Genomic DNA, 23300 nt, shown 5'->3' with positions numbered 1-23300 from the left:
TTGATATACCATTCTCTAACAATAACAAGAACAAAGTTAGTAATCACAGCATCAGGAATTATTCGTAAAATTAATAGCTAATTTACATACCGCTGAGCTAACTCAAATATAAAACTCAGTTAACGCAAAGCTAAAAAAAAATTATTATTGATTTCTATATTCCCTTAGGTCTTTGGTCCGTTTCCTATCCTAACTTCACAATGACTTTTTATCTTATCGCCATATTTGATAAGTGATGTTAGTTGTGTATTCGTACTTTCATGTGGACCAAATTTACACTATAAAATCTTTTTGAGCGTAGAATAAACAAAACAGATGGTTGGAAAAGTCAAATGTTGAGGTTAACTTAAATACACCATGTTACATTAATTTATTTCAGAATAACATGAATGAAAACAAAGAAACCGTCATTATGGAATTGCAGGAAAACGAGCTCACTGAAATGATTAGCATCAACGTAATTTGTCGATTATGTGCAAACCAGAATGATAAACTAATAGGAATTTACAGTGAGGATGGCATAAATAACGATTTAGCTAACAAAATGAACATGTATCTACCGATCAAAGTAAATGAGACTGATGATTTACCTCTACAGTGCTGTTGGCAGTGTGCCTCAACCGTGTTAGCTTGGCACGATTTAGTTATAACAAGTGTGGAGGCTGATCGAAGATTGCGGAGTTATCAGTTTGTTGCAGAAAAACAGTTACACAACGTGCAAGTAAATTTCCAAGCTGAAGAAAGCTGCCATTCTTCAGAGAAACAAAACGAGTAAGTTTAATTTCTCATTGTTTACAAAATCTTTATACTAAATTTTGTATTAAACATGGGAATTCTGCCGGTTGTGGCTGCTTTAAAATAGTAAGCTTTAAATACTTAACATTTGTTTTTAAAGTAGTATGTTGTGTGAGCATTTTCAAATATTACAACTATTGATTTATATATGTATATATTTTTTAAGCTTTGGTAGAAGGCATTCATACTGTAATTTCAATTTTCAACTTATTAAGTAGCTAGAATTAACACAGTTTTTGTTCACAGGGTTGAACCAGATCATGCCAGCCTGAATGCCTTCTGCCAAGCAGATAATGCTCAAAATGTCATGGAAGAAATCAAAGATTCAAAACGGCCCATCGAATCAGATTTTGTGACATCCAGTAACGATAATCTAAGTGACTTTGCCAACATTGAACCCCAGTATTTGCAATTAAATAATGATCTCTATGATATAAAAATGGAAGACAAGAACTTGGAGACAAAAGAGAATATGGAATTGCCTCAGATATGTCACGGGGCCGACGATTCATTAAGTGATAACAATGAAAAAGATTCTCCTGAGGAGAATCAGACGATGTATAATTTTGGCTGCCAGTACTGCCCGATGATGTTTTTAACAGAAGAAGATATTATTAGTCACATAACGGAAACGCACCCTGACTCCGATTTTAAAGTGGACGCTCTCAGTCAAGAAGCCCTGCAAAGTCTGAAAAAGAAAAGGAGAAAAAATAATAAAATCGATCAAGACTTGGTAAACTCGGCTAAAGTTGTAGTCGACGGAAGGATCTACTACAATTGCAAGGAATGCGGGAAGAGCCTCCATTCACCATACACTTACGTTTGGCACATGCGTATACACACCGGAGAGAGGCCCTACGTCTGCGACTTGTGCGGGAAACAGTTCAGGGTATCCCAGGGCTTGGTTAGACACCTTAAAGAGACGCACGCACGTATAAAAAATTTCGCCTGTGACTTGTGCGGAAGGATGTTCGCCACCCGTCGCAACGTGGAAGAACATCGGAGGATACACACAAACGAACGTCCCTACGTGTGTGATTTGTGCGGAAAGTCCTTCAAACAAAAAGCTTCTCTATTCGTACATAACCGATCTCACACGGATACGTTTCCGTTTAAGTGCACGTATTGCACTCAGGCGTTTCGTACAAAACCACCTTTGCTAATTCACGTCACAAAACATACCGGGGAAAAGCCATACCCTTGCGACGTCTGCGGCCGCTGTTTTAGGATAAAATATGAGTTAAAACGACACAGACTGATCCACTCCGATGAGAAGCCTTTTCTGTGCACAACTTGCGGGTTGAGTTTTAGGCAGAAAAGATATTTGCGGAACCACAACAAGTTGAACCATACCGTGCAGTAATTAAAGTATTATGTATTTATTAGTTAATTTGATAATGTACACGTACTTTATTTATAGTAAAAATTTAAATTTCCAAACGTCTCGATTTACTTTTGACTGATATAATTCAATTTTTTATAAGGTAAGGGTATAGACACCACACTATCAATCTTTCAAATTTCATATTAGCATCTGAAGAGTAAATTTTTCAGATTCCAGGAACAGCAAGAGAAAGGAAAAGGAGAATACTTATTCTACGACAACATATCGGAAGGCGAGAACAGCAGTTTCGGAAATACGCTGATTGTAGAGAAGCTCGAAGGCCAAGAACAACTTTCTAAGTTGACGATTGCTTCAAAGGAATCCAGAGAGAACACTTCAACCTGTGACCTGTGCTGCAAGCTATTTGACACAAAGTTGTTGCTGAATAAACACATGAGGAATATCCACAACATAAAATTACAAAAGTGCAGGAGGAAAAAGAGCGAGATTGACGCAACCTTCGCATGCCCCGTGTGTGAGAAATGTTACACGAGGAAATTCGACATGCAGAAACACATCAGAAATAAACACCCCAACCAGAAAAATGGAATAACTCCTTCCAACCGTGCCAAAAACATGGATTTACTAGAAAGATGTAAAGTGTTTAGTATGGAAGGGAGTTGTTACAAATGCGACATCTGCGGCCATTTATTTAGAAAATCCCATAACTTAATCCGGCACAGAAACATACATAAAAACGAGAGATCGTTCTGCTGCCACATTTGCGGAAAAAAATTTATAGCCTCGGGTGCGCTGGCTCGCCACATCAACCAACACCATTACGGTATAAAAAATTTCGGTTGCACCATCTGCGGAAGGAAATTTAGCGCGAAAACAGCGAGGGACGAGCATATGAACATCCACACCAACGTTAGACCTTTTGTGTGCGATACCTGCGGCAAGTCTTTCAAACAGAACTCTTCCTTGCACATACACAAGATGTTCCACACAAACATTTTTCCTTTCTCGTGCAACGTGTGCGGTAAGAAGTTCAGGCGGAAGAGGGACCTGAAGGTTCATCACTGGACGCATACAGGGGAAAAACCTCATCAGTGTAAGCAGTGCAGCATGGCTTTTAGGCTGGGACAGGACTTGAGGCGGCACATGAAAATTCACGCCGACTATTTCTGTGACGTTTGCGGTCTTAAGTTCCAGCAGGAGAGGTTCTTGAAGAACCATTTGAAGATCCACGGGAGGTAAATATGAGTTTAAATACGGATGATACGAGACTAAAGGATTTAATTTTCTCAGAATGTTGCGATTCGCGGTTATAAATTTTGTAATATTTTAAATAAATATCCATTTGAAATTCTGTGAATTGTTATAAATTTTCTTACGAACAAAAATTTGGTTTACAGCTTAATTGAAGGTATTTTTATAATTTCTTTTAATTTTTAAATTTAGAATTTTACTTAAAGGCATGAAAATCTTAAAAATGGTGATCAAAATTTAAAAAGTAGGCCCACATACACTACTGAAAAAAATTAAAGGAACAAAATATTTCATAAATTTTTTAATGATTTTTTGAAAGGCTGTATAAGTCTCAGTGAAAAATGGTCATCTCGAGATAAACAAAAACATTTTGATGCTTTAAGTCTTTAGTTTCAAGATCTTTTGACAAGCAATTTTTTTTTAGCTATGATTATCGAGGAATCAAAATATTTTGAGAAAAAAATTTTCAAATTTGATTTCACGGACTCAGAATATTTTTTTCAAACTCAATAAATATAGAGGTCAGTTAGCTTGTTTAATAAGCTTCAATTTACTATTTGAATGGTGACTTTGGTGATCGAGATATTGATAGTTGAATGAAAAATGACACTATTGTCTTTAATCATCGATATCTCGGCAATAAATTATTGCACAGTAAATCCAAGGGCAGTTTTGAAAACCTGGATAAATTTTCTACTAGGACCCGTCATGGTTTTTGAAAAAAACATTTTTTTTCATCCATGACATTAACTTGAAAAAAGTGCAAAAAAAATAATTTTTACGGTTTTTTAGATAATGTACTGCTAATTTACAAATATCGATGAAAAGACTAATGTTGAGAGAAATGTTTACAGCTCGATGTACCCATAATAAGCCTGTAGTCAATTCATCCAACCGTTTTTCTGTTCCAAATGATCAGTTTTGGAAAGAATTAAAGGAACACGTTTATTAGTCTTAACCATTATTTAATCATGATCAAAATGAAAATCAAGAATTTTTCTCAACTTTTCCCACAATTTTACTTTAGATATTGTTTAAATTAAAAAAAAAAAATCAAAAGTTTCATACATTTTTTGATCTTTTTTTCTTATGAAAAAGTTTCTGGACATTTGTGAAAACAATTCTAGTCCCTTCTAACAATTCACATGGCGAGCCTGAATAAAATTTTTTTTAATAAACTTGTGATGTTACTTTTACAAATTCCACCCAAATCCTAAGATGCCCATAATTTCCTGGGCACTGTTTTTTAGCAGGTATTTTTAAATTTAGCTGGTGCTCCCTGATATGCTGAGAACTGAAGTTTCAATTAAAATTCCTATCGTACCGTCGTTGCTGAGGAGTAAAAACATAATTAAAAAAAAAAGATGTGAAGCCAAAATTGACAGTAAAGCCTATTTTTCTTAAAGAAAAACGACAATATTTTTTGAGATAAACTCTATTAGACATTTATTTAAAAGAAAATATATTAAAATTATTCATTCGGTTTATCAATCTGGAATGCTAATAAAGATTGTCAATTATTAAATTTACTTGTACAAACCAGAAACGTATAACTATAACACAATAAGATGGCTACTTAAACAAGTAACGGGACACGTTAAACAGCTAATGAAGTTATTTCCTATGACTTTAACACAAAAATCGGCATGAAAGTTTTCAAACATTACTGCTGTAGAATTTTATAAATTTTTTGGTATTTTAAAATTATAAAACAACATTTATACAGAGTACAATCTTGAGCTTAAAATATGATCATTGTATCTCAAAAGATTAATTAAATTCGAGATGGCAACACTGCCAACACGAACATTTGTTAAATTCATTTAAAGCCCAATTGATTTCAAAGAAAAAATATCTCGATTTTATTCATAAAATGGGTAATTTTTAAGTTATATATTACTTTTTTTCATCTAAAACAGATGAATAAAAATAAAATTACTTTAAAACTGTCCATTTCTCAAAAAAAAAATCTATAGCAATTTTTTGTTACAATTTCAAATAAAATGTAATTTAATTTTAAATTTTCTAATGGGTAGTAAAAAGCAAATTTTTATATACTGAATTTACCAAACTTTTAACGATCATGTATTTGTAGTAAAAAAATTCCTCTGTCAAAGAGACCTTTTTTCTTTTAAATACCATTCCGAATTAAATGAACTTATGTCACCCCCCTAAGTTTCATCAATCTACATCAAACGTCAGGGGAGATGTTTACATATTTATGTTTTTTAATAACTTGCAAAGCAACTCTGGACATGAGGCAAGTTTTCATGATTCGATTTTAGCTGATCAAATGAATTTGAATGAAAATAGCTCTGAAAACACGTATTTCTACTTTTGTTGGTGATTCTACTGAAGTTTGACCCAATCAAATTTTATCGTTCGACTAAAGCATTGCTTTTAATACGAATTGAAAAATTTTTGAAGCTTGTGAACATTCGTCAGTCAACTAGAATCACCCTGGTGCTTATTGCAGTTTACTCGTTATTTATAAGGTGACAAATGACCAAAATAAAAAATTGTTATTTTTAAACTTATACATTGATCTCTCCTTAATATCCAATTCCTGACCGAACAATGGCATTTTTCAAACTGTTTTTCCCACCTCAACAATTTTTGTCTGTTCTTCAACCGATAAACCAGAAATTACCCTTATACGCCCATGAAGAGCTGCAATCGACTTCGTTTTATTTCTAACTAACAGTTCAATGTTCTTTTCACGTGTGAACAAAAAGTTTATTCTTTTAGTTGCTCAACAAAAATCGGTCAACTAATATCGAACCGTGAGAGACCGCCGTAAGATGTATTTATCATTTATCAAACTACCATTTGTACTTCTTGTAGCTACACTCTGTACAAACAGACCATATGAACAAATAACTGAAATAGGTGTTTTACTGGAAATACTTTGCGAGTTTTGCCCCATTCACAAGCAAAAAGCCCGGAATTCCTTGATTATAATTGTGTACCCTTTTAAAACGGTTGCAGAAAAATACATATTCCCTAATGCAACATAATAAATACGTTCTAATCTCTAATCCGGTACTATACAAGAAGCAAATTACGCTTTCTCAATTTATACCTATAATATGATATATAGTTTGATGAATTATGAGCGAAATGTGGATAATAGCGCATATAAGTATGTAAGGATATCTAAACACACTGTGAACTAATCACTCTGCAGTAGCAGTTGATTGGGTGTTACTGGATTCGCGTCCCAGGCTGCTACCAGGTGAATCCGCATTCTCGTTTATCAATCTCTGTCGTTCCCTGTACATCGACACCCTGATATTCTCCAGTTGGTGGTACCTGCAAAGTTTTAAGAGAGCGCAGACCGATAATCCTACCCAAGTCGTGAAAGAACCCCAAACACCAAACTGCGCTGTTCCCAATTGGATGTAGAAATGCTTAGTGTTTATTTCATCAGCTCGATCAATGTCTTGGCCAGCGGCAAGCTCACACCTTAGACAAAAAAGTAAATAAATAAAACACAATGTCAAGAAACACAAAATAAACAAATATGCATCATACTTACGAGGGAAATCTTTCAGTCATATTCTGGCACCATGCCATGAAACCAAGCGTTATCATCAGTGCTGCTAGAATGATCATTCCACATAATAATATCCCAGACAATACATCTATGAAAGCAGACAGGAAGCTGCTATCTGTTCCTTTGTACAAGAAAACGGATAATCTAAAATAAGATTATTAAAACTTGATAACAAAGTATTTTTAGCTTTACCTGTAGATCTGAATTATAGACACGAGGCATAACGCAACCCCTACAAATATTGTATAATTACAGTAGCACTGCGATGCCCAGTTAACCTTTAGTTGTCCATCTGCTTCTAGCCATTCTCCCGTGGAGAATAATAAGCAGTGCCCCCTAAAAAATTTGAATATTGTTAAGAAAAGTAAAATGCTTAAATATTATTTCCCAGATATATTACCATGATACTGAATTCAATAAAAAATATCTAGTATCAAATATATAAAATACATTTAGTTTTTGCACTATCAAATATAAAATCTAAAGCACTTACTTAAAATCATCTTGATGTAAACTCATAGGAACAACGATGCATAGTGATAAAATAAAGGCTATGACATAGCCAGCTATCTGGCTAAGTAATAATATATTACTTAGAGCCATTATTTTTAATTTATGTATTCAAAAATATATTCACTGACTTGACATTCTTTAAAAATGACGTTTCCAGCAATAACAAATTGATAACAAAAGTATAAAAATCGAACTACAAACCACGGAACAATGACGATTATGTTGGTCAAGAGGTACAAAACGGAAGAATAAGAAGAATAATAACAATATAACCTCCAATTTGAATTTGTTTTAGCGCGCAATTTGGTTAAGGTAAAGATTTCTCTTGTACAAAAACTTGAATAATTAAGAAAGAACCATGCTTTGGGCCGATAAATATCGACCAAAAGAATTATCGTTATTAGATTATCATAAGGACCAAGCGGCGGATCTTAAGAACTTGACGAAAGATGGAGATTTCCCTCATCTTCTCATATACGGTCCCATGGGAGCAGGAAAGAAAACGAGAACTATGTGCTTATTGAGGGAACTATACGGCCCAGGCGTTGAAAGGTTGAAGATGGAAAATATGAATTTTACTACACCTTCAAATAAAAAACTCGAGATTATGACCGTCAGCAGTAATTACCATATAGAAGTTAATCCAAGCGATGTAGGAATTTATGATAGGGTTGTGGTTATGGATATAATAAAAAATGTAGCGCAAAGCCAGCAGTTGAATGCAAGTGCGCAACGAGAATTCAAGGTAGTCGTCTTAACAGATGTGGATGAATTAACAAAAGATGCACAACATGCTTTGAGACGTACAATGGAGAAATATATATCTAATTGTCGAATAATTCTCTGCGCCACATCTATTTCCAGAGTTCTTCCAGCTATTAGATCCAGATGTCTCTGCATAAGAGTTCCGGCACCAACTGAAAGTGAAATAGTCGGTATCTTACAAAATACTTGCAAAAAAGAGGATCTGAATATACCTATTGAATTTGCAACAAAAATTGCGAAGAAATCAAACAGAAATCTAAGAAGAGCACTGCTAATGTGTGAAGCGTGTAAAGTACAACAATATCCATTCTCTGAAAACCAGAATATACCAGACCCGGACTGGGAAATATTTATTAAAAAGACTGCACAGAGGATTTTACAGAATCAGAATATTGAAACTTTAGCTAAAGTCCGAGAAAACTTGTACGAATTAATTACAAATGGAATTCCTTCTGATATCATATTTAAAATCCTTCTAGAAGAATTACTGCTGAATTGTGACATGGAGATTAAGACAGCAGTTGTTGAACAAGCCGCTATTCATGAACACCGCATGGCCCAAGGTAATAAAGCTATCTTCCATCTCGAATCGTTTGTAGCTAAGTTTATGTGTATATATCAGAATATGATGCAAGAGCTTGTTGCTGATTTTTAAACATGTTTGTATTGTAAATTAACTTTCATAAAACCTGTTACTTTAGAATTATATTGTTTTATTTAAGATCCTAATTCATGAAAAAGAATACAACGTTAATATTATTCCGAGTTATCTGTCATAATCGAAAACTTATATTTAAATGCCGATTAATTGTAATAAAATGATGATAACTCTCGACAACTACTTGATATACAATTTTAAAAGATAAAAATGATTAAAGTGGATATTTTAACATCTGATTTTAAACACTTATTATTATATTATCCACTATATCTCAATAGATATTGAAAGCAGAGAGTGAAACCCCTATTTTTTCTTATAATTTTATTTATTATGCTTATTGAATGACACTAAATTTTAATAACTTTATGTAATTTACATTGACATAAACTAAAATTATAAACCTAAAAGAACTTTTCAGGTCAATAGCAATATATATTTTGCTTCCCTCTGGTATTTTATTTAGCTTTATTCTTGTTGTGTGGTCCCTTTGATCTGTCTCGTTGCTTTCGTGCTGGGACAGTCTCATTAAATTTAACATCACCTTTATTTCCTTTAGCAGCGTGCACTCTCATATGGTACACAAGTGTCTGATTTTCGTTAAGAAAGGGATGTACCACATCCGAAGGTACAGAAATACATGCGTCTTCAAATAAAACCGAGTTACCTAAATCAACAGACTGACAGTAATTGCACAGCAATATTTTACGTTTATTGCGTTCAGGTTTGAAAATATCAATCTCATACCAATAATCTTCGGCCTCTGAAGCCTTCCCGATATACTGTACAGCCCAGCACCATTTTTTGTTGATTATTTTACATTTAAACCAAAACACTTTATCAAACGCCTCAACTATATTGACGAAGTAAGATTTCGGCTTCAGTTTAGTGTAGCAGACGTTATGTGCGCCGTAAGGTTTGGTGGGTAATTTTTTAGAAGCCCAGTGCCCTGGAATATCTTCTGCTCTTCCTACCCAAGGGCATTCGTCCATAGCACATTTGTAGCCTTTAAAGGGACACTTTGATTCGTGGATTTCTCTCTCGTTGTAGGCAAGTTTTAGGTTGCATCCAGAACTTTTATTTATGCAAGGATAACGCATTTTTACAGCCAGGCCTTCCAGGGAAATGTTTCTGGATTCCGTAAATACTCCCTGGCACAATGCGCATTTTGGCAGTTTTCTCCGGCAGTCTTCACAGATACTGTGGCCAGTGGCACATTGTCGTATTGGTGGGGACATGTAGTTGGTACAAATCGGGCATTCTAGTTCTTGTAGAAGATCCGTATAATGACTATCCATCTAAAAAGTTATTACTAAGTCAGCTTCTAATATGAAAAAACGGTGTAATTTTTTTTTACCTTACCTTTTGTTGCAGTTTTCTATAGTGGCAATATGTTTTTTTATTAAGGATGGTTTACTCTTATAAACAATAACTTACAAAAACCACTTACTAAGTAGCACTTACTTGATAAATAGACAATTATTTTTTAATCTTATCTAATCTAAAGATAAATAATTATAGGTAATTTCGCTACAATTTCCTCCTTTCCTCCATGCAAGTTGTGTATTTTATTTTTACACTTTTATAAATAAAAGCAGATATTATAAAGGAATTGTTTATTAATTCAAATTATACAAATTACATTTTGCTATACCTTGCGAAATCTATATAGAATCTAAAAACTATCAAATAGGTACAAATTTATTATCAGTTATAAGATAATTTCCACAACCTCTTACTATTCATTACTGGTACGTAGTAGTTCAGTTATCATGATTAAAAGTTTAACACACAGACCACCGTTTAACAAAACACCACAATTCACTTTTACACACAAGTTCTTTGTGAATTCAGAGGAAGTACATTCGAATTTGGGGGAAGTCCCTTATACAAAAATTTAGGCTGTTGCAAATTTAGGGGATTAACAGGAAACAAAACAGTTATTACTTGTAACATGAAAAAATAGATTTGAATTCAAATTCTTACAAAGAACTACAGTTTTGAAAAAAGAGATGCAATGTCAAGGGAAATTATAAGATTAATATTTGTACATACAAAAGCAAAGCTAATAAACGTGTAATTAAGGCATATGTTTACAACTTATCCTAGTTTAATCAGTTCAATTTAAGTTGTTAAACACTTCTGGAATGACTAAAATATTGTATCTATTCGAACAATCAAATATTTCATATGTCAAACGTAACAAAACTAATTTTTGCAAATTTAGGGGAAGTCCCTACACAAAATTGGTATTTGTCTAAAGTTAGAGGATTAACAGTGAATAATACACCTAATTATTATTTGAAAGTAAATGAATTTAAATGCAAGGCTAATATGTTTAAAACTTATCCTAGTTTAATCAGTTCAATTTAAGTTGTTAAACATTTCTGGAATGACAAAAAAAATGGTATCTCTCCGAACAATGTAATAAAATACCAAACATAAAAATCAAATAAATGCAAATAAGTAATACAACCAATATTGTAGAAATACTGCCAATTCCAAAACTATGATCACAAAATAGGAATATATTTTTATGGTGTCAAACGTTAAATGACACAAAGTCCATTTCAATTTAGGGGAAGTCCCTTACACAAAATTTGAGTCGACTCAAATATAAGGGATTAACAATGAACAATACACCTAATTATTACTTGTGACATGAGAAAATAAATTTGAAAGTAAATGAATTTAAATTCTTACAAAGAACATTTTTCAGAAAATAGACGCAATGTCAAAGGGAATTAAACGATTAATATTTGCACAAACAAATATGAAGCTAATTATATGCAAATAAAGTCTCATACATTTACAATTTATCCTAGTTTAATCAGATCAATTGAAGTTGTCAAAAACTTCTGGAATTACTAAAAAATTGTATTTATTCGAATAATGTTACAAAATACTTAAATAAATGCAAATAAGCAATACAACCAATATTGTAGAAAATCTGCCAATTCCAAAACTATTATCATAAAATAGGAATATTTTTATGGTGTCAAACGTTAAATGAAACAAAGGGGAAGTCCATTTGAATTTAGGGGAAGTCCCTAACACAAAATTTGGGTTGACTCAAATATAAGAGATTAACAATGAACAATACACCTAGTTATTACTTGTGACATGAGAAAATAAATTTGAAAGTAAATGAATTTAAATTCTTACAAAAAACTATTAAACATTTTTCAGAAAATAGACGCAATGTCAAAGGAAGTTAAACGATTAATATTTGCACAAACAAATATGAAGCTAATTATGTGCAAATAAAGTCTCATAGATTTACAATTTATCCTAGTTTAATCAGATCAATTGTCATCAAAAACTTCTGGAATTACTAAAAAATTGTATTTATTCAACTAATGTTACTACAAAATACTTAAACCTAATAAATGCAAATAAGCAATACAACCATTATTGTAGGAATGCTTCTAATTTGGAAATTCATATCATAAAATATTATTTTTATATTGTCAAACATTAAACAACAAAACCTTTGGAGCCTTTTTTTTCATCCTGTTTTCCTTCCTTCTTCGGTTTATCCTTTTTTTTATTTTGCGGTCCCTTTGGTATATCCTTCTGTTTTTGTACTGGGGCAGTTACACCGCTCGATTCTGGTTCCGCTTTATGTCCCTTAACAACATGCACCCTCATATTATAAGCAAGCAATTGGTCATCTCCAAGAAAAGGTTCAACCATATCAGAAGGCAAAGAAATGGCGCTCTCATATAACAGTGAATTTTCTATATCTACCGGCTTACAGTAATTAGTTAGTAATATTTTACGTTTGGGACGGTCAGGCTTGAAAATGTCAATTTCATACCAGTAATTTTCAGCGTCTGAAGACTTTCCGATGTACTGTACCACCCAGAACAGCTTCTTTTTGCTCACCTTGCACTTGAACCAAAATAAACGATTGCATGCTTCGACGATATTAACGTAGTAAGATTCTGACTTTATCTTAGTGTGACAGACGTTACTTGCCTGGAAAGGCTTGCTGGTTATCTTCTTTGATGTCCAGTGTTCAGAAATATCTTCGAGTTTCCCGACCCAAGGGCAATTCTCCATCGCACACTTGTACCCTTTAAACATGCACCGTGATTCATGGATTTCTCTCTCGTTATATGCAAGTTTCAAATTGCATCCAGAACTTTTATTTATGCAGGGATAACGCATTTTTACTGCCAGTCCTTCCAGGGAAATGTTTCTAGACTCTGTAAATACCCCCTGGCATAAAGCACAGTTTGGTAGTCTTCTCCGGCAATCTTCACAAATACTGTGACCAGTAGCACATTGTCGTATCGGCGGGGACATATAGTTGGTACAAATGGGGCATTCTAACTCCATTAAGAGTTCTGTGTAGTGATTGTCCTCCATCTGAAATGAATACTAAAGCTGATGAACATAAAACAACACTAAAATTAGGAGGCATTCTGCAACTGTATTTTGTATTTCACATTTTATTCGTAGCACTACGATATTGTACTATTTTATACTATTAAAATGGCTTACCTTTCCTATTACTCTCTAATCGATTAAATAATGAACATAAAAATGGCAAAAACGGGAAAAATTATATTTTTTTGCCACAAAGGAAGGTGGTCATGCCTAAAAGAACTTCGTTGTCGTTCCGATGTCAAATCAATTTATTTTACTGCCACGTGCCACGTGGTGGCCATTTATCTAGGGGTGGTGGTCATGCCAGCCATGTTCGCCGCGGTACCTAAAGCGCGAAATTTAAAACAGAACGAAGACTGCATGAAAATTGCAGAATATTTATCATGTTTAAAGCATGTGTTTAAAGTATTTGCTAAAATTAATTATAAAACAAAATTTTATAGTTTATCAAATTCCATGTTTAAAATGCATAACATAAAATACAATATCTATTACAAAATTGTCTTTTGTAATTATTTATTTGTGCCATTTTCATTATTTTTTTAAGTTGACAAGAAAGAGAAACTAAACAATTTCTTGTGCCAATAGCTTTGTTCCTAGTAGAATCCAAAACAGTTTCCAACAGTCAGACGCATGCGCATATGGTTGTAATGCTTACATAAGGTTCAAAATTCATTGTTTTGAATCAAATGCGATTGCGTCGGACTGTTGGAAACTAATTCTAATGCACTTGGAACAAAGCTAATACCTCTTGTTAGTTGCTCTTATGCCTATACCTGTCTCTCTCTCTAAACCTCCGTTACAGCTACATTCTCGGCCACTGAGGCGCTGCCTCCAGTCGGATATCACAGATAATTCGGATATGCTCTAAGTTTCTAACAGACCTGTATAATTTTACAAGACCGAAATTCCACAGTGTCGTGAATAAACACTTGAAAAAAATTGAAATAACAAGGCCATGGCCATACCCATGACCAAAATAAAATATGTAATAATAAAAATAAAAACAAAACTAATATATTTCATAAAATTAATTAATAATGTTAACAATAGCCTTTAATAAAGGCAAACAAAGCCGTATGAATTGACATATATGCAAGAAGGACGACCCCAATGGCCCATAAAATAGCCCTTGTTGGCTGCCTAACGACGTATATGGCATAAACGAATGTATGGCAAGCTCTAGTCACCAGATAGACTAAAAAAAGTACATTAACTAGCCACAGGGGCGGTGACGTCCACAAATAGCCCAAGCTTACAATGCAGAATATCGGGATGGTTTCCAAGTCATTTTGATATGCTCTGTAAAAAATACAAATAAATATATTTCTTTAGACCGCATATTATAATTGCAGTTAATTTACTACTACTACGATTTATCAGTTAGCACTTGACGTTTACAGATATGTTTAATTAATTTTACTTCAAATTCGCTATTGCAAAATATTAAAAAATAATGTTATCGCCTTACCTCCTTGGCCTTTCCACGTTTTCATTAATGTTTACTTCTCCTCCCTTCCATGCTGCATCTTCAGAACTTATAAAGGTCTAAAAAATATAATCAGTAAAAGTATTTGGCGCCATTGTCTTATTAGTTTATATGCGGCAATTTTTGAGCCTCCCTATATTTAACCTTATATAAAACTCGTTTTAAACAAGTTGTTAGGTGGCATCAATTAAGTAAAACATAATTTATGAACACAGGTAAAAGTTCACGTCCTTTAAATTTTAATTTAATGAACAGCGAAGCCATTTTTGCAAATGAGACACTTTTTTAATTTATTACGAAGTTTATATATATTTTTTATTTTAAGTGGCCTAAATATTTGTCCATCTATATCTATATAGGTACCTATAATATAATCTGATTTTCAAATATGTGTATAGAATATTGGTGGTTATTAAAATAATGTTGTTTTTTACTTACCTTCGTCTTCATCCTTTGTAATATTGTAAGAAAAGTAACGCCCAACATCTTTAAAGTGAGTAAACAAACACATATCAGATAACTGCAAAATGCTGGGTTTTCTATGGAAATTACATCGACCATTATTACCTTTCTATTTGAAATATAATATAATAAAAATAGACCCGTGTATGAATGGTGTTATTGTATTCGATACAGTACAACATTTAAAGATATTCGTCGTCAGTATATGCGATAGAAGCAAGGTTCAGTGTCATTTACTGGATTTTAGAAAGCTATTTTCATATTCTCTCATAACATAACTTGTAGATTTATACTTTTCCGAAGGTATGTACATATAATATCGGATGAGTTCGAATTTGATTTTGGTTTGCTTTTGGCAACAACCGCGCGGCTTATTGCTGCAAGAAAAATATTTGGAAAAAGAGCACTTCTGCTCTTTTTCTATGATTTAGTTACAAAATATTAAAAATAAATTTACGAATTAATTGAATTATTTCATATTTTTTGCTAGCCTAAAAAATTTTTTAGTCACAAATTTGTAAGGAAACAACTTCAAAATATGAAGGTATCTATAAATCCAAACAAATAAATTAACAGTACATTTTAAAGATGACAATATTTTACCATAGATATAAGAACCGAAATCAACATCTTGGCAGAGAACTACTACCATATGTGAGTTCTCTGATCTTGGCATCCGTCCCCACAGAGCCTAGTCCGAGAACAATAAGAGGATATTAAATATTCCTTGATAGGGTTGTGCAATGGTAAGTTTTTTATTGTACGATTTTCAGTTTATTTGAAAATAAAAATGTTATAATAATAGCCAAAGTTCAAAGATTCGTCTAAAAAGTGACTACTTACTTTCATTAAAGCCAAATGAACTCATTAAAAAACCATTTATGAACTTCCTGGTTGTCTGTCACACGTGTCAAATTGGAAGGAGAAGAAGAAAAAGCTGTCACTTGTCATAGAAAATTTTTAGGTTATAAATATTGTTCTTATTTTTATCAAATACTTATTTTTTGTTTTTTAGATAGTCAACCTAATAAATATAAATAATGGCATCATCCCTACTGAGGACAGGGGTCTTAACAAAATCTCCTTTACTGAAGAAATTGTAATTTTTAAGTTATATATATTCAAGTGTTGATTATATTATTTTTCTAGGGGGACACCATGTATATCAACATCAGCCATTAGGAAGTCAGAACCGCAAATTAAAAATGATGCTGCTCTTTTGAACCCCGAAGAAATTGAACATAAAAAGAAATTGCAGAATTACATAACGGTTGAGGGTACAGTAAGTTTAACTCTTATTTATGTCATTTACATCAATCATTATAATGTGATTATTTCAGACTGATATCTCTCCAATAACTGGCATTCCTGCAGATTATGTCAAAGAACGTAGGGTTAGAATTTATGAGCCTGCAAAAAACTGCATGCAAAGTGGCACGAATAATATAGGGCATTGGGAAATGGATTTTGACACTAAAGAGAGATGGGAAAATCCCCTTATGGGATGGTGTTCCACGTAAGTATGGGCAGTGTGCACCCAAAGTTTTTGTAAGTGCTTCACAACTGACACTAATTGGAAAAAAATTTTGAAGCCTGCTACTTTAGTAAATGGTTTCTTTTCCAAGTTTAAAAAGATAAAAAGAGAAATGTTTATAAATTATAAATCTTTTTTAATTGGAAATCATAATAGACTTTTTGTAGCGGTGATGGATTATCAAATATGAAATTGCAATTCGCTACAAAAGACGAAGCAATCGAATTCTGTGAGAAGAATGGATGGCAATATTACATTCAAGAAAGTAAACTTGACAAGAAATTCAAACCAAAAAGTTATGGAGTAAACTTCTCTTGGAATAAACGCACAAGAGTATCAACGAAGTGAAGTTTAATCTTATATATTTATTAAAAACGTTAATAAATCATTCTTGGTGTAAATTAATTAATAAATAGGTAATTCTAATTGTCGATTTAATTAGACCTTAAAATTTAACAGAGACCAGTTTCGGACTTATTAATTAGTCCTCATCAGACATGGTTTTGAGAATGGGTAATGTCCTACTGTCAAGGTATTACTTTTTACCTACTGGCCAGTGTTGCCAGGCGACCCACTATGGTTCGTCCCCAACAGACTTAAAAAAAGTCCTCTTTTGAAGAAAAATACCCCTTTACAAAATTATAATATTATTATCTCTTGCATATTATTCTGATAATATTAATGTTGCAATTTCCGATTATCTAAAAAAATAAAATATCTATAACATCATAATCGTATTAGTATCACAATCTATGCAACCAGTGTTATAGTCTTTCTGAAGTCAGTTGAACATATAAAAAAACGCCTGGCAATAAAATTTAATGAGTTTGATAGAGTCGTCCCTAAAAAAGTTTTCTAATAAAGGTAAAAAATTATAATGTGCAGAAAATTTCAATTATATGTTCATTTGGCCAACAACATATTTTAGTTATTGATGTCCTCAAATAATTTTATTATATTGATGGTAAATTTTGTTTTGTTCCGTTTCAAAAGATCTCCAAAATGCCATATGTTGTAATAATATTATTTCTCCCTTTCGCAATTGTAATATCAATGATTAATAGAAGGTGCCTATAATAAATTAAAATTACCTGAATTACACCATATTCCGCATTGCTGAAATTTATTGCCCAGTGGCCCAATGCAACTGTATTTGTATTTCGTTTGCCCGCGCTCGCGTTCTTCAACTAGGCGTATACATTTCTACCACCTCCACGTTTAGTTCGACTAGACCTGTATATGGGTTTGGCTAAATAAATATGGGAACAAGTTTTTCAAATATTTCAATGCCAAGTTGCTGCATCAGCCACCGAACCGGGTACATACTATCATACTCTTGGTTCTTCAATTGATATCGGTAAGACTTTTTTTATACAAGTTACTGACGTCCTAAGAATATTTTTAGTTTTTTCTTACGAAACAAAACCAAACATTAAAATTTGAAATCTGAAACCTGAAATCACGGAAACATGGAAGAGGCAACGGCAACAGACAATCACTGATATATACTTTATAAAAGAATGGTAGAGAAAGGAACACTACCTTCGCCTCTGTTCAGAATCGCCATTATTCCATGGCTTGAAATTGGCCTCAATGATTAAAGTTAATTTCATAATAAATAGCTGGTCACCAGAACAAATTAAAGGACGTTTTACTGATCACTGATTAGTGATCACCAACATTTACGTAAAGCCGTGCGAGAGTGTGGATAATGTAAATCTTTGGGATGATAAAATGTCCTCTGTTCTACACAAAAAACCCTTTTACCCCTTTTATGTGAAAAAACTCCCTAAAAGGTGTAATGTCCTCCCATCTGGCAACACTGCTACTGGCAAAGTGACCTACTGTAGGCGTTATGAAAGCAAGCTAGGTTTGTTTGACACTAAGAGAAATATTTTTTAACTAATGATGTAGGAAATTATTGCCCTGCGAGCACCAAGTTTTATACAGGGTGATTTATTAACAATGGGAAAATCGAAAGCTGAAGATACTACACGTGAAATGTAGTATTTGTTTTATTGTTAATTATTGTAATAACACGAAGAAACACTTGGTTTGTTTCGCTTTTAATTTCTCGTATTATCAAAACATAGTGTTTGTTAAATCGATTTTTCTCAAAAACAGATCGAGATACCGAAATGAAACAAGAGTACATAATTAATAGAAAAATGATAGCTCATTCAGGTTTTGAATCAAGTTTCATGTTAAATATACAGGGTAAAAAGTTAACTAAATTTTCAGTAAAATTGGTCATAAGTGGCGCTCTCTATGAGCAATGATGAAACTACAACACGCATCTTATTCGTCGCCTAAAAAAATATAGTTTCACAAATTTTCAAGTTCCTAACCTACATATTTTCAGAATAATCACAAAAAAACGATTTAAAATTTTAACTTTCAACACCTTGTATTTCCGAAACTATCAACTTTCGGATAAGGCATGTTTGCGCCAATGGTCACCATTTCACGTGTAGTATCTTCAGCTTTCGACTTTCCCATTGTTAATGAATGACCCTGTATATCGTATATTTTGGTAGATTGCATTAATATCATTTTGCCTAGTGTAAGTCATGCTTTAACAGCACCTAGAGATTAGCAGGTCACTCTTTGTCAGTACGTAAAAAGCAAACTTTGTACCAGTAGGCGTGATGTGAAGTATCAGCAACGTTAAAGGTATGATTAGTTTAACAGAGTAGAACAAGGAACTGACAAAAAAATATAAAACGAAATCATTTTATTTTGAATCACATTTGTTCATCAACAATTTAAATTAGGGAAATAATTTACAGTGATATATTATTTAATCAGATTAACAAATAGTGTTAATTTATGACACAAGATAAAATTGGTAACTCGATTCCCTACAGACACTTAAAATTTGAAAAAGTCTTTAAATAAAAATACATACATAATTCAACAATCAAATTGTTTAATTTCATAATTTATTGCAATAGATTACTTAAAAATTGAAATAATTCTTTAAATATAATGTTTATAAAAGGAGCGAACTGTATCAATAAAACTAATTTATATACGTATAAAAAAAAATAGTAAATGCAAAAATATGTTTTTTATTTTGTATTCACTCGCACATATCATTTACCATTTTTTCTAAATCATTATCCGTGTCGATATCTTTGTGTTGATGAACGTCGGGCGTCACTTCCATACTATTCGTAGGGGTCGTCGTCGTCGCTTCCTCCTCCTCCTCCTCCTCCTCTTCTTCTAGATCGGTGGGGGGTTTCAATTTAAACAGCGCGTCTTTTAGCTGCTGAAAGATTTTCTTAAAGGTCTCCAAGGTGCTCGTCGGCGATTTCTTACTCGACCTCGTCGTTTTCTTCTCCTTTTTCACCTCTTGCTCCACCTCGCCGATCCATTTCTCTACCTGCGCTATAATTTCGTCGCGTTTCAGATAGAAGTGGGTGTGGATGATTTCTTTAAAACATGGGCAGGGTTTTAGAATTTGTTCTAGCATGGCCCATCGCACGGTCGCCTGACATATATTTAAATTATAGTCTCTCGAGCTGACTGTACCCGCGGGTGTGCCCCTAGCTCGCTCGTAGCCCGGCTCGTTGAAGTACGGTTCCGGTACGAGGATCAAACTTTGAATCGAAACTAATACTTGCAGGAAACTGGAGGTCTGCGCGTTCCACTTCTCCTCGGGCCTACCGTGCCAGGTATTCAACACGGATAAGCATACTTTGCCGTCATTGTATAAATTTGGATTAAACCTAACGCTGTGGTGGCCCGTGGTCTGCAAATTTATCATCATGGGGGACAGGGCGTAGTCGGGAGGGAAGAAAACGTCAAACTCGAAACAGCCGTTCGCGTATGGGGTGTCTGCAGGGCCCGTTATGAGCACCTTCATAACGTCTAATCGTGAAGTATCGTATCTTACAAAAACAGAACTACTATAACTTAAGGGTAAACTAGTCGATAATGTCACAGCCTCTTGCGCTATCCGCTTCACTCTGGCGGGGTGGGATTGCTCGCCCGTCGCTTTCGCGTTGCTCTCAAAGTGGTGGGATACCACGAATTTTATCCCTCCCTCCGGCAATTCAGTTATCATCTCGAATGATCCTGAAAGTAACACTTTGTCAGAGATCTTACAAGATGTACATTTTAAATTACATGTAAGGTACAAAAAACCTAGAAAATGTTATAAATGTTTGGACAGGAGACCTAGAAACTATCCGCAAAGTATTTATGGGGTGATTCTCCTCTTAAATGTAATATTATACATTGGTATGACACTTTTTCAAACAATTGGTATTAGTGATGGTGTATATGACAAACAGTTGGCGGCTGACTATTTTTTCCGTTTTTTCAAGTTCTTAGGTTTGTTTGTTTTGGCATACAACTGATATTTTATTAGGCATCGGGTAATACATACACATTAGTTCAAGCACTGTCTTCTAAAACGCAGCACCCGCTATTTCTAGTCTGTTCTATTGTCCTGTTGCAGTGAGTCTCCTTGTGTGGCAGCACATTACAAGATTTTTGAGAAATGTTGAGGTTATACAGGGTGTTCCTAAATATCATGTACATAAGGAAGGGGGTAATTCTTTGGCTTATTGACTAAAAGTTCATATAAACATAGGTCTGCAAACCCTTCGTTACCGATCTACAAGGTGTTGAAATTTTAAGATTTTTTTAGTTTTAAGATAATTTCTTGTTTCTACTAATTTTGACAGTTCGCATTTGTACTCACATAGTAACTTGGGTCTGCATATGTTTAAAAATTAAAGGTTTATGTTACAAACTGTAAGGTGTAAAAGTGTTTCCAATACTCATTATAATTTCATAACAATGCCAAATTATACGAATTTTGAAATGGGTTATCCCAGCCTTAATTTTAAACAGGTGGCGAATAAACTGTCAAAATTAATAGAAACAAGAGATTATCTAAATAAAGCCAAAGCCTACTAGACCATTTTAAGAATTTAAATTTTATCTAACGAATTACATAAAATCGTTTGTTTTTTCTCGATAATGGTCGCAGATACGAAAAAATCATAAGACACAAAGAAGTTTCTCAACAAAACATAAAATCCAATTTTGATTTTAGAACTTACTAAAGGGGATATGAACCACGAAAAAATATCACTCTGTGGAATATCACAACCATTTGGCATGTCCAATGATGTAAGCCCTACAGCGTAACCTATATTCCAAATTTGAGCTAAATATCTCAAAAACTGTGGGAGATATAGACAAAAAACTAAAAAAATCTTAAAATTTCAACACCCTGTAGATCGATAACGAAGGGTTTGCGGAACTATGTTTATATGAACTTTTAGTCATGAAATAAGCCAAAGAATTACCCCTTCCCTTATGTACATGATATTTAGGAACACCCCATATTTGTACTTACGTATTTTTAAATCTATAAATTAAAAACATTAAAATATCACGGCATTATGTTTCTTATTATGAGAGTAAAATAGCACATAGTTATTAGTAACGTTTTCTCAAAAATGTAACGTTACGCGAAAAACGTCGATTTATTACCTGAGATTTATTTCGAGTAATGTGCAGTCGCTACACTACAGGTTTCTCATGACCATGAAGTTAATAATTACAAGATCCTTTATCGAANTGTTGAGGGAAGTTTTCCAAAATCGACTAATAAGTCTCAATGCTGAACATGAATTTCCACCAAGGTCATGTGATATTACGCCGTGTGATTTCTTTTTGTGGCCTTACCTTAACCCTTTCGCTGCGCAATACGTCTGAACGTAGCTACCGCGTCGTGCGCGAAAGTTTATTGCGTGCGAATATATACGTCTGGAGCAGTTAGACCACTTATATTTTTACATTATGTTGTTAAATTACGATTTACGATAAATTTTACGATTTTATAATAAAATACAGTATATGTACTAAATAGAAACTAAAAAAGAAACATGAACAATCTTGGTATTATTACCAGTACCTCTCTCCATAAAAATATTTGTCACAATCGGTATTGGCTCGCCCGCAAAAATTCGACTTACCAATTGCAATAACCGAGTCACAATGCGCATGGTTGCGAATATATATACGGTTTGAGCAGCCTGATCTAATTTAACTATTTATGCGAATTAATCCGTCTGGAGCAGTTTGAGCCCTATAAATTTTTAGCGAATATATACATCTGGAGCAGTGAAAGGGTTAAAAACACTATTTTTGAACTGCCTATTCCTGATTTAAACCATCTACAGGCTCGACTTATAGACAAGATTCGTGAAATTAACAATACCCCGAGCATCTTAGAAAATGTCTTTAATTCTTTGAGGAACAGGTGTGAAAAGTGCTTGGAACAAGGAGGGGGACACTTTCAGCAGCTGCTTTAATTTATTGTTATAACAAGGAGGGGGACACTTTCCGCAGCTCCTTTAATTGTTTGTTATTGTTATCACGATTATTCTTTAAAATAAAGTTATATAGTCATTAACGTTATTGAAACTGACAGCTGCTATACAGCTCGTTGAGAAATGAGGTTAAGTTGGTCGCTATAAGCTACTCCCTACGTCCAATGTGTCAGAGCCAACTTCG

At 33.5% G+C, this 23300-nt stretch overlaps 8 protein-coding genes across 13 annotated transcripts in view; 3 read left to right on the top strand and 5 right to left on the bottom strand.

The window, feature by feature from the left end:
* Positions 1-224: 224 nt before the first annotated feature.
* LOC108905041 (zinc finger protein OZF-like) lies at positions 225-3440 on the top strand. 3 transcript variants are annotated; one of them, XM_018707811.2, is made up of 3 exons: positions 225-318; positions 380-771; positions 2350-3440. In XM_018707811.2, the coding sequence occupies exons 1-3, from the start codon at positions 316-318 to the stop codon at positions 3377-3379; spliced, it is 1425 nt and encodes a 474-aa protein (XP_018563327.1). In that variant the 5' UTR covers positions 225-315; the 3' UTR covers positions 3380-3440. The 3 variants fall into 3 exon arrangements, with proteins under 3 accessions (XP_018563327.1, XP_018563324.1, XP_018563325.1); XM_018707808.1 differs by lacking the exon at positions 2350-3440 and adding an exon at positions 1042-2226; XM_018707809.1 differs by lacking the exon at positions 2350-3440 and adding an exon at positions 1042-2226 and having other exon boundaries at positions 225-771.
* A 1932-nt stretch (positions 3441-5372) lies between these two features.
* LOC108905040 (transmembrane protein 179) lies at positions 5373-7634 on the bottom strand. The gene is made up of 4 exons (XM_018707807.1): positions 7441-7634; positions 7140-7283; positions 6930-7091; positions 5373-6856 (listed from the first exon to the last, which is right to left on the bottom strand). The coding sequence occupies exons 1-4, from the start codon at positions 7548-7550 to the stop codon at positions 6568-6570; spliced, it is 705 nt and encodes a 234-aa protein (XP_018563323.1). The 5' UTR covers positions 7551-7634; the 3' UTR covers positions 5373-6567.
* A 106-nt stretch (positions 7635-7740) lies between these two features.
* Positions 7741-8928, top strand: LOC108905057 (replication factor C subunit 3). The gene has a single exon (XM_018707829.1). It carries the CDS (start codon positions 7819-7821, stop codon positions 8878-8880), a length of 1062 nt encoding a protein of 353 aa, XP_018563345.1. The 5' UTR covers positions 7741-7818; the 3' UTR covers positions 8881-8928.
* Positions 8929-9191: 263 nt separating this feature from the next.
* On the bottom strand, positions 9192-10344 carry LOC108905051 (E3 ubiquitin-protein ligase SIAH1-like). Of its 2 annotated transcripts, none has more exons than XM_018707823.1 (2): positions 10241-10344; positions 9192-10181 (listed from the first exon to the last, which is right to left on the bottom strand). In XM_018707823.1, the coding sequence occupies exon 2, from the start codon at positions 10179-10181 to the stop codon at positions 9342-9344; it is 840 nt and encodes a 279-aa protein (XP_018563339.1). In that variant the 5' UTR covers positions 10241-10344; the 3' UTR covers positions 9192-9341. The 2 variants fall into 2 exon arrangements, with proteins under 2 accessions (XP_018563339.1, XP_018563338.1); XM_018707822.1 differs by having other exon boundaries at positions 10246-10344.
* Positions 10345-12213: 1869 nt separating this feature from the next.
* LOC108905103 (E3 ubiquitin-protein ligase SIAH1-like) lies at positions 12214-13571 on the bottom strand. Its single transcript, XM_018707881.2, has 2 exons — positions 13393-13571; positions 12214-13257 (listed from the first exon to the last, which is right to left on the bottom strand). Exon 2 carries the CDS (start codon positions 13255-13257, stop codon positions 12361-12363), a length of 897 nt encoding a protein of 298 aa, XP_018563397.1. The 5' UTR covers positions 13393-13571; the 3' UTR covers positions 12214-12360.
* Positions 13572-14273: 702 nt separating this feature from the next.
* LOC108905054 (prostaglandin E synthase-like) lies at positions 14274-15439 on the bottom strand. Its single transcript, XM_018707826.1, has 3 exons — positions 15206-15439; positions 14750-14826; positions 14274-14580 (listed from the first exon to the last, which is right to left on the bottom strand). The coding sequence occupies exons 1-3, from the start codon at positions 15326-15328 to the stop codon at positions 14322-14324; spliced, it is 459 nt and encodes a 152-aa protein (XP_018563342.1). The 5' UTR covers positions 15329-15439; the 3' UTR covers positions 14274-14321.
* A 654-nt stretch (positions 15440-16093) lies between these two features.
* On the top strand, positions 16094-17189 carry LOC108905052 (NADH dehydrogenase [ubiquinone] iron-sulfur protein 4, mitochondrial). 2 transcript variants are annotated; one of them, XM_018707825.1, is made up of 5 exons: positions 16094-16193; positions 16245-16328; positions 16379-16511; positions 16570-16745; positions 16931-17189. In XM_018707825.1, the coding sequence occupies exons 2-5, from the start codon at positions 16270-16272 to the stop codon at positions 17109-17111; spliced, it is 549 nt and encodes a 182-aa protein (XP_018563341.1). In that variant the 5' UTR covers positions 16094-16193; positions 16245-16269; the 3' UTR covers positions 17112-17189. The 2 variants fall into 2 exon arrangements, with proteins under 2 accessions (XP_018563341.1, XP_018563340.1); XM_018707824.1 differs by lacking the exon at positions 16094-16193 and having other exon boundaries at positions 16210-16328.
* Positions 17190-19746: 2557 nt separating this feature from the next.
* Positions 19747-23300, bottom strand: part of LOC108905033 (baculoviral IAP repeat-containing protein 6) — a 50985-nt gene continuing 47431 nt past the window's right edge. For both annotated transcript variants that reach the window (XM_023453951.1, XM_023453952.1), the window contains exon 28: positions 19747-20843. In XM_023453951.1, the coding sequence (XP_023309719.1) occupies positions 19846-20843 (998 nt within the window). In that variant the 3' untranslated portion in view covers positions 19747-19845. The remainder of the gene's footprint in view (positions 20844-23300) is intronic.

The sequence above is a fragment of the Anoplophora glabripennis genome, unplaced genomic scaffold (assembly GCF_000390285.2).
Source record: "Anoplophora glabripennis isolate ALB-LARVAE unplaced genomic scaffold, Agla_2.0 scaffold129, whole genome shotgun sequence".
In the NCBI taxonomy this organism is placed as follows: domain Eukaryota; kingdom Metazoa; phylum Arthropoda; class Insecta; order Coleoptera; family Cerambycidae; genus Anoplophora; species Anoplophora glabripennis.
Note: the sequence above shows the minus strand (reverse complement) of the source record. Positions and strands in the feature narration are given on the sequence as shown.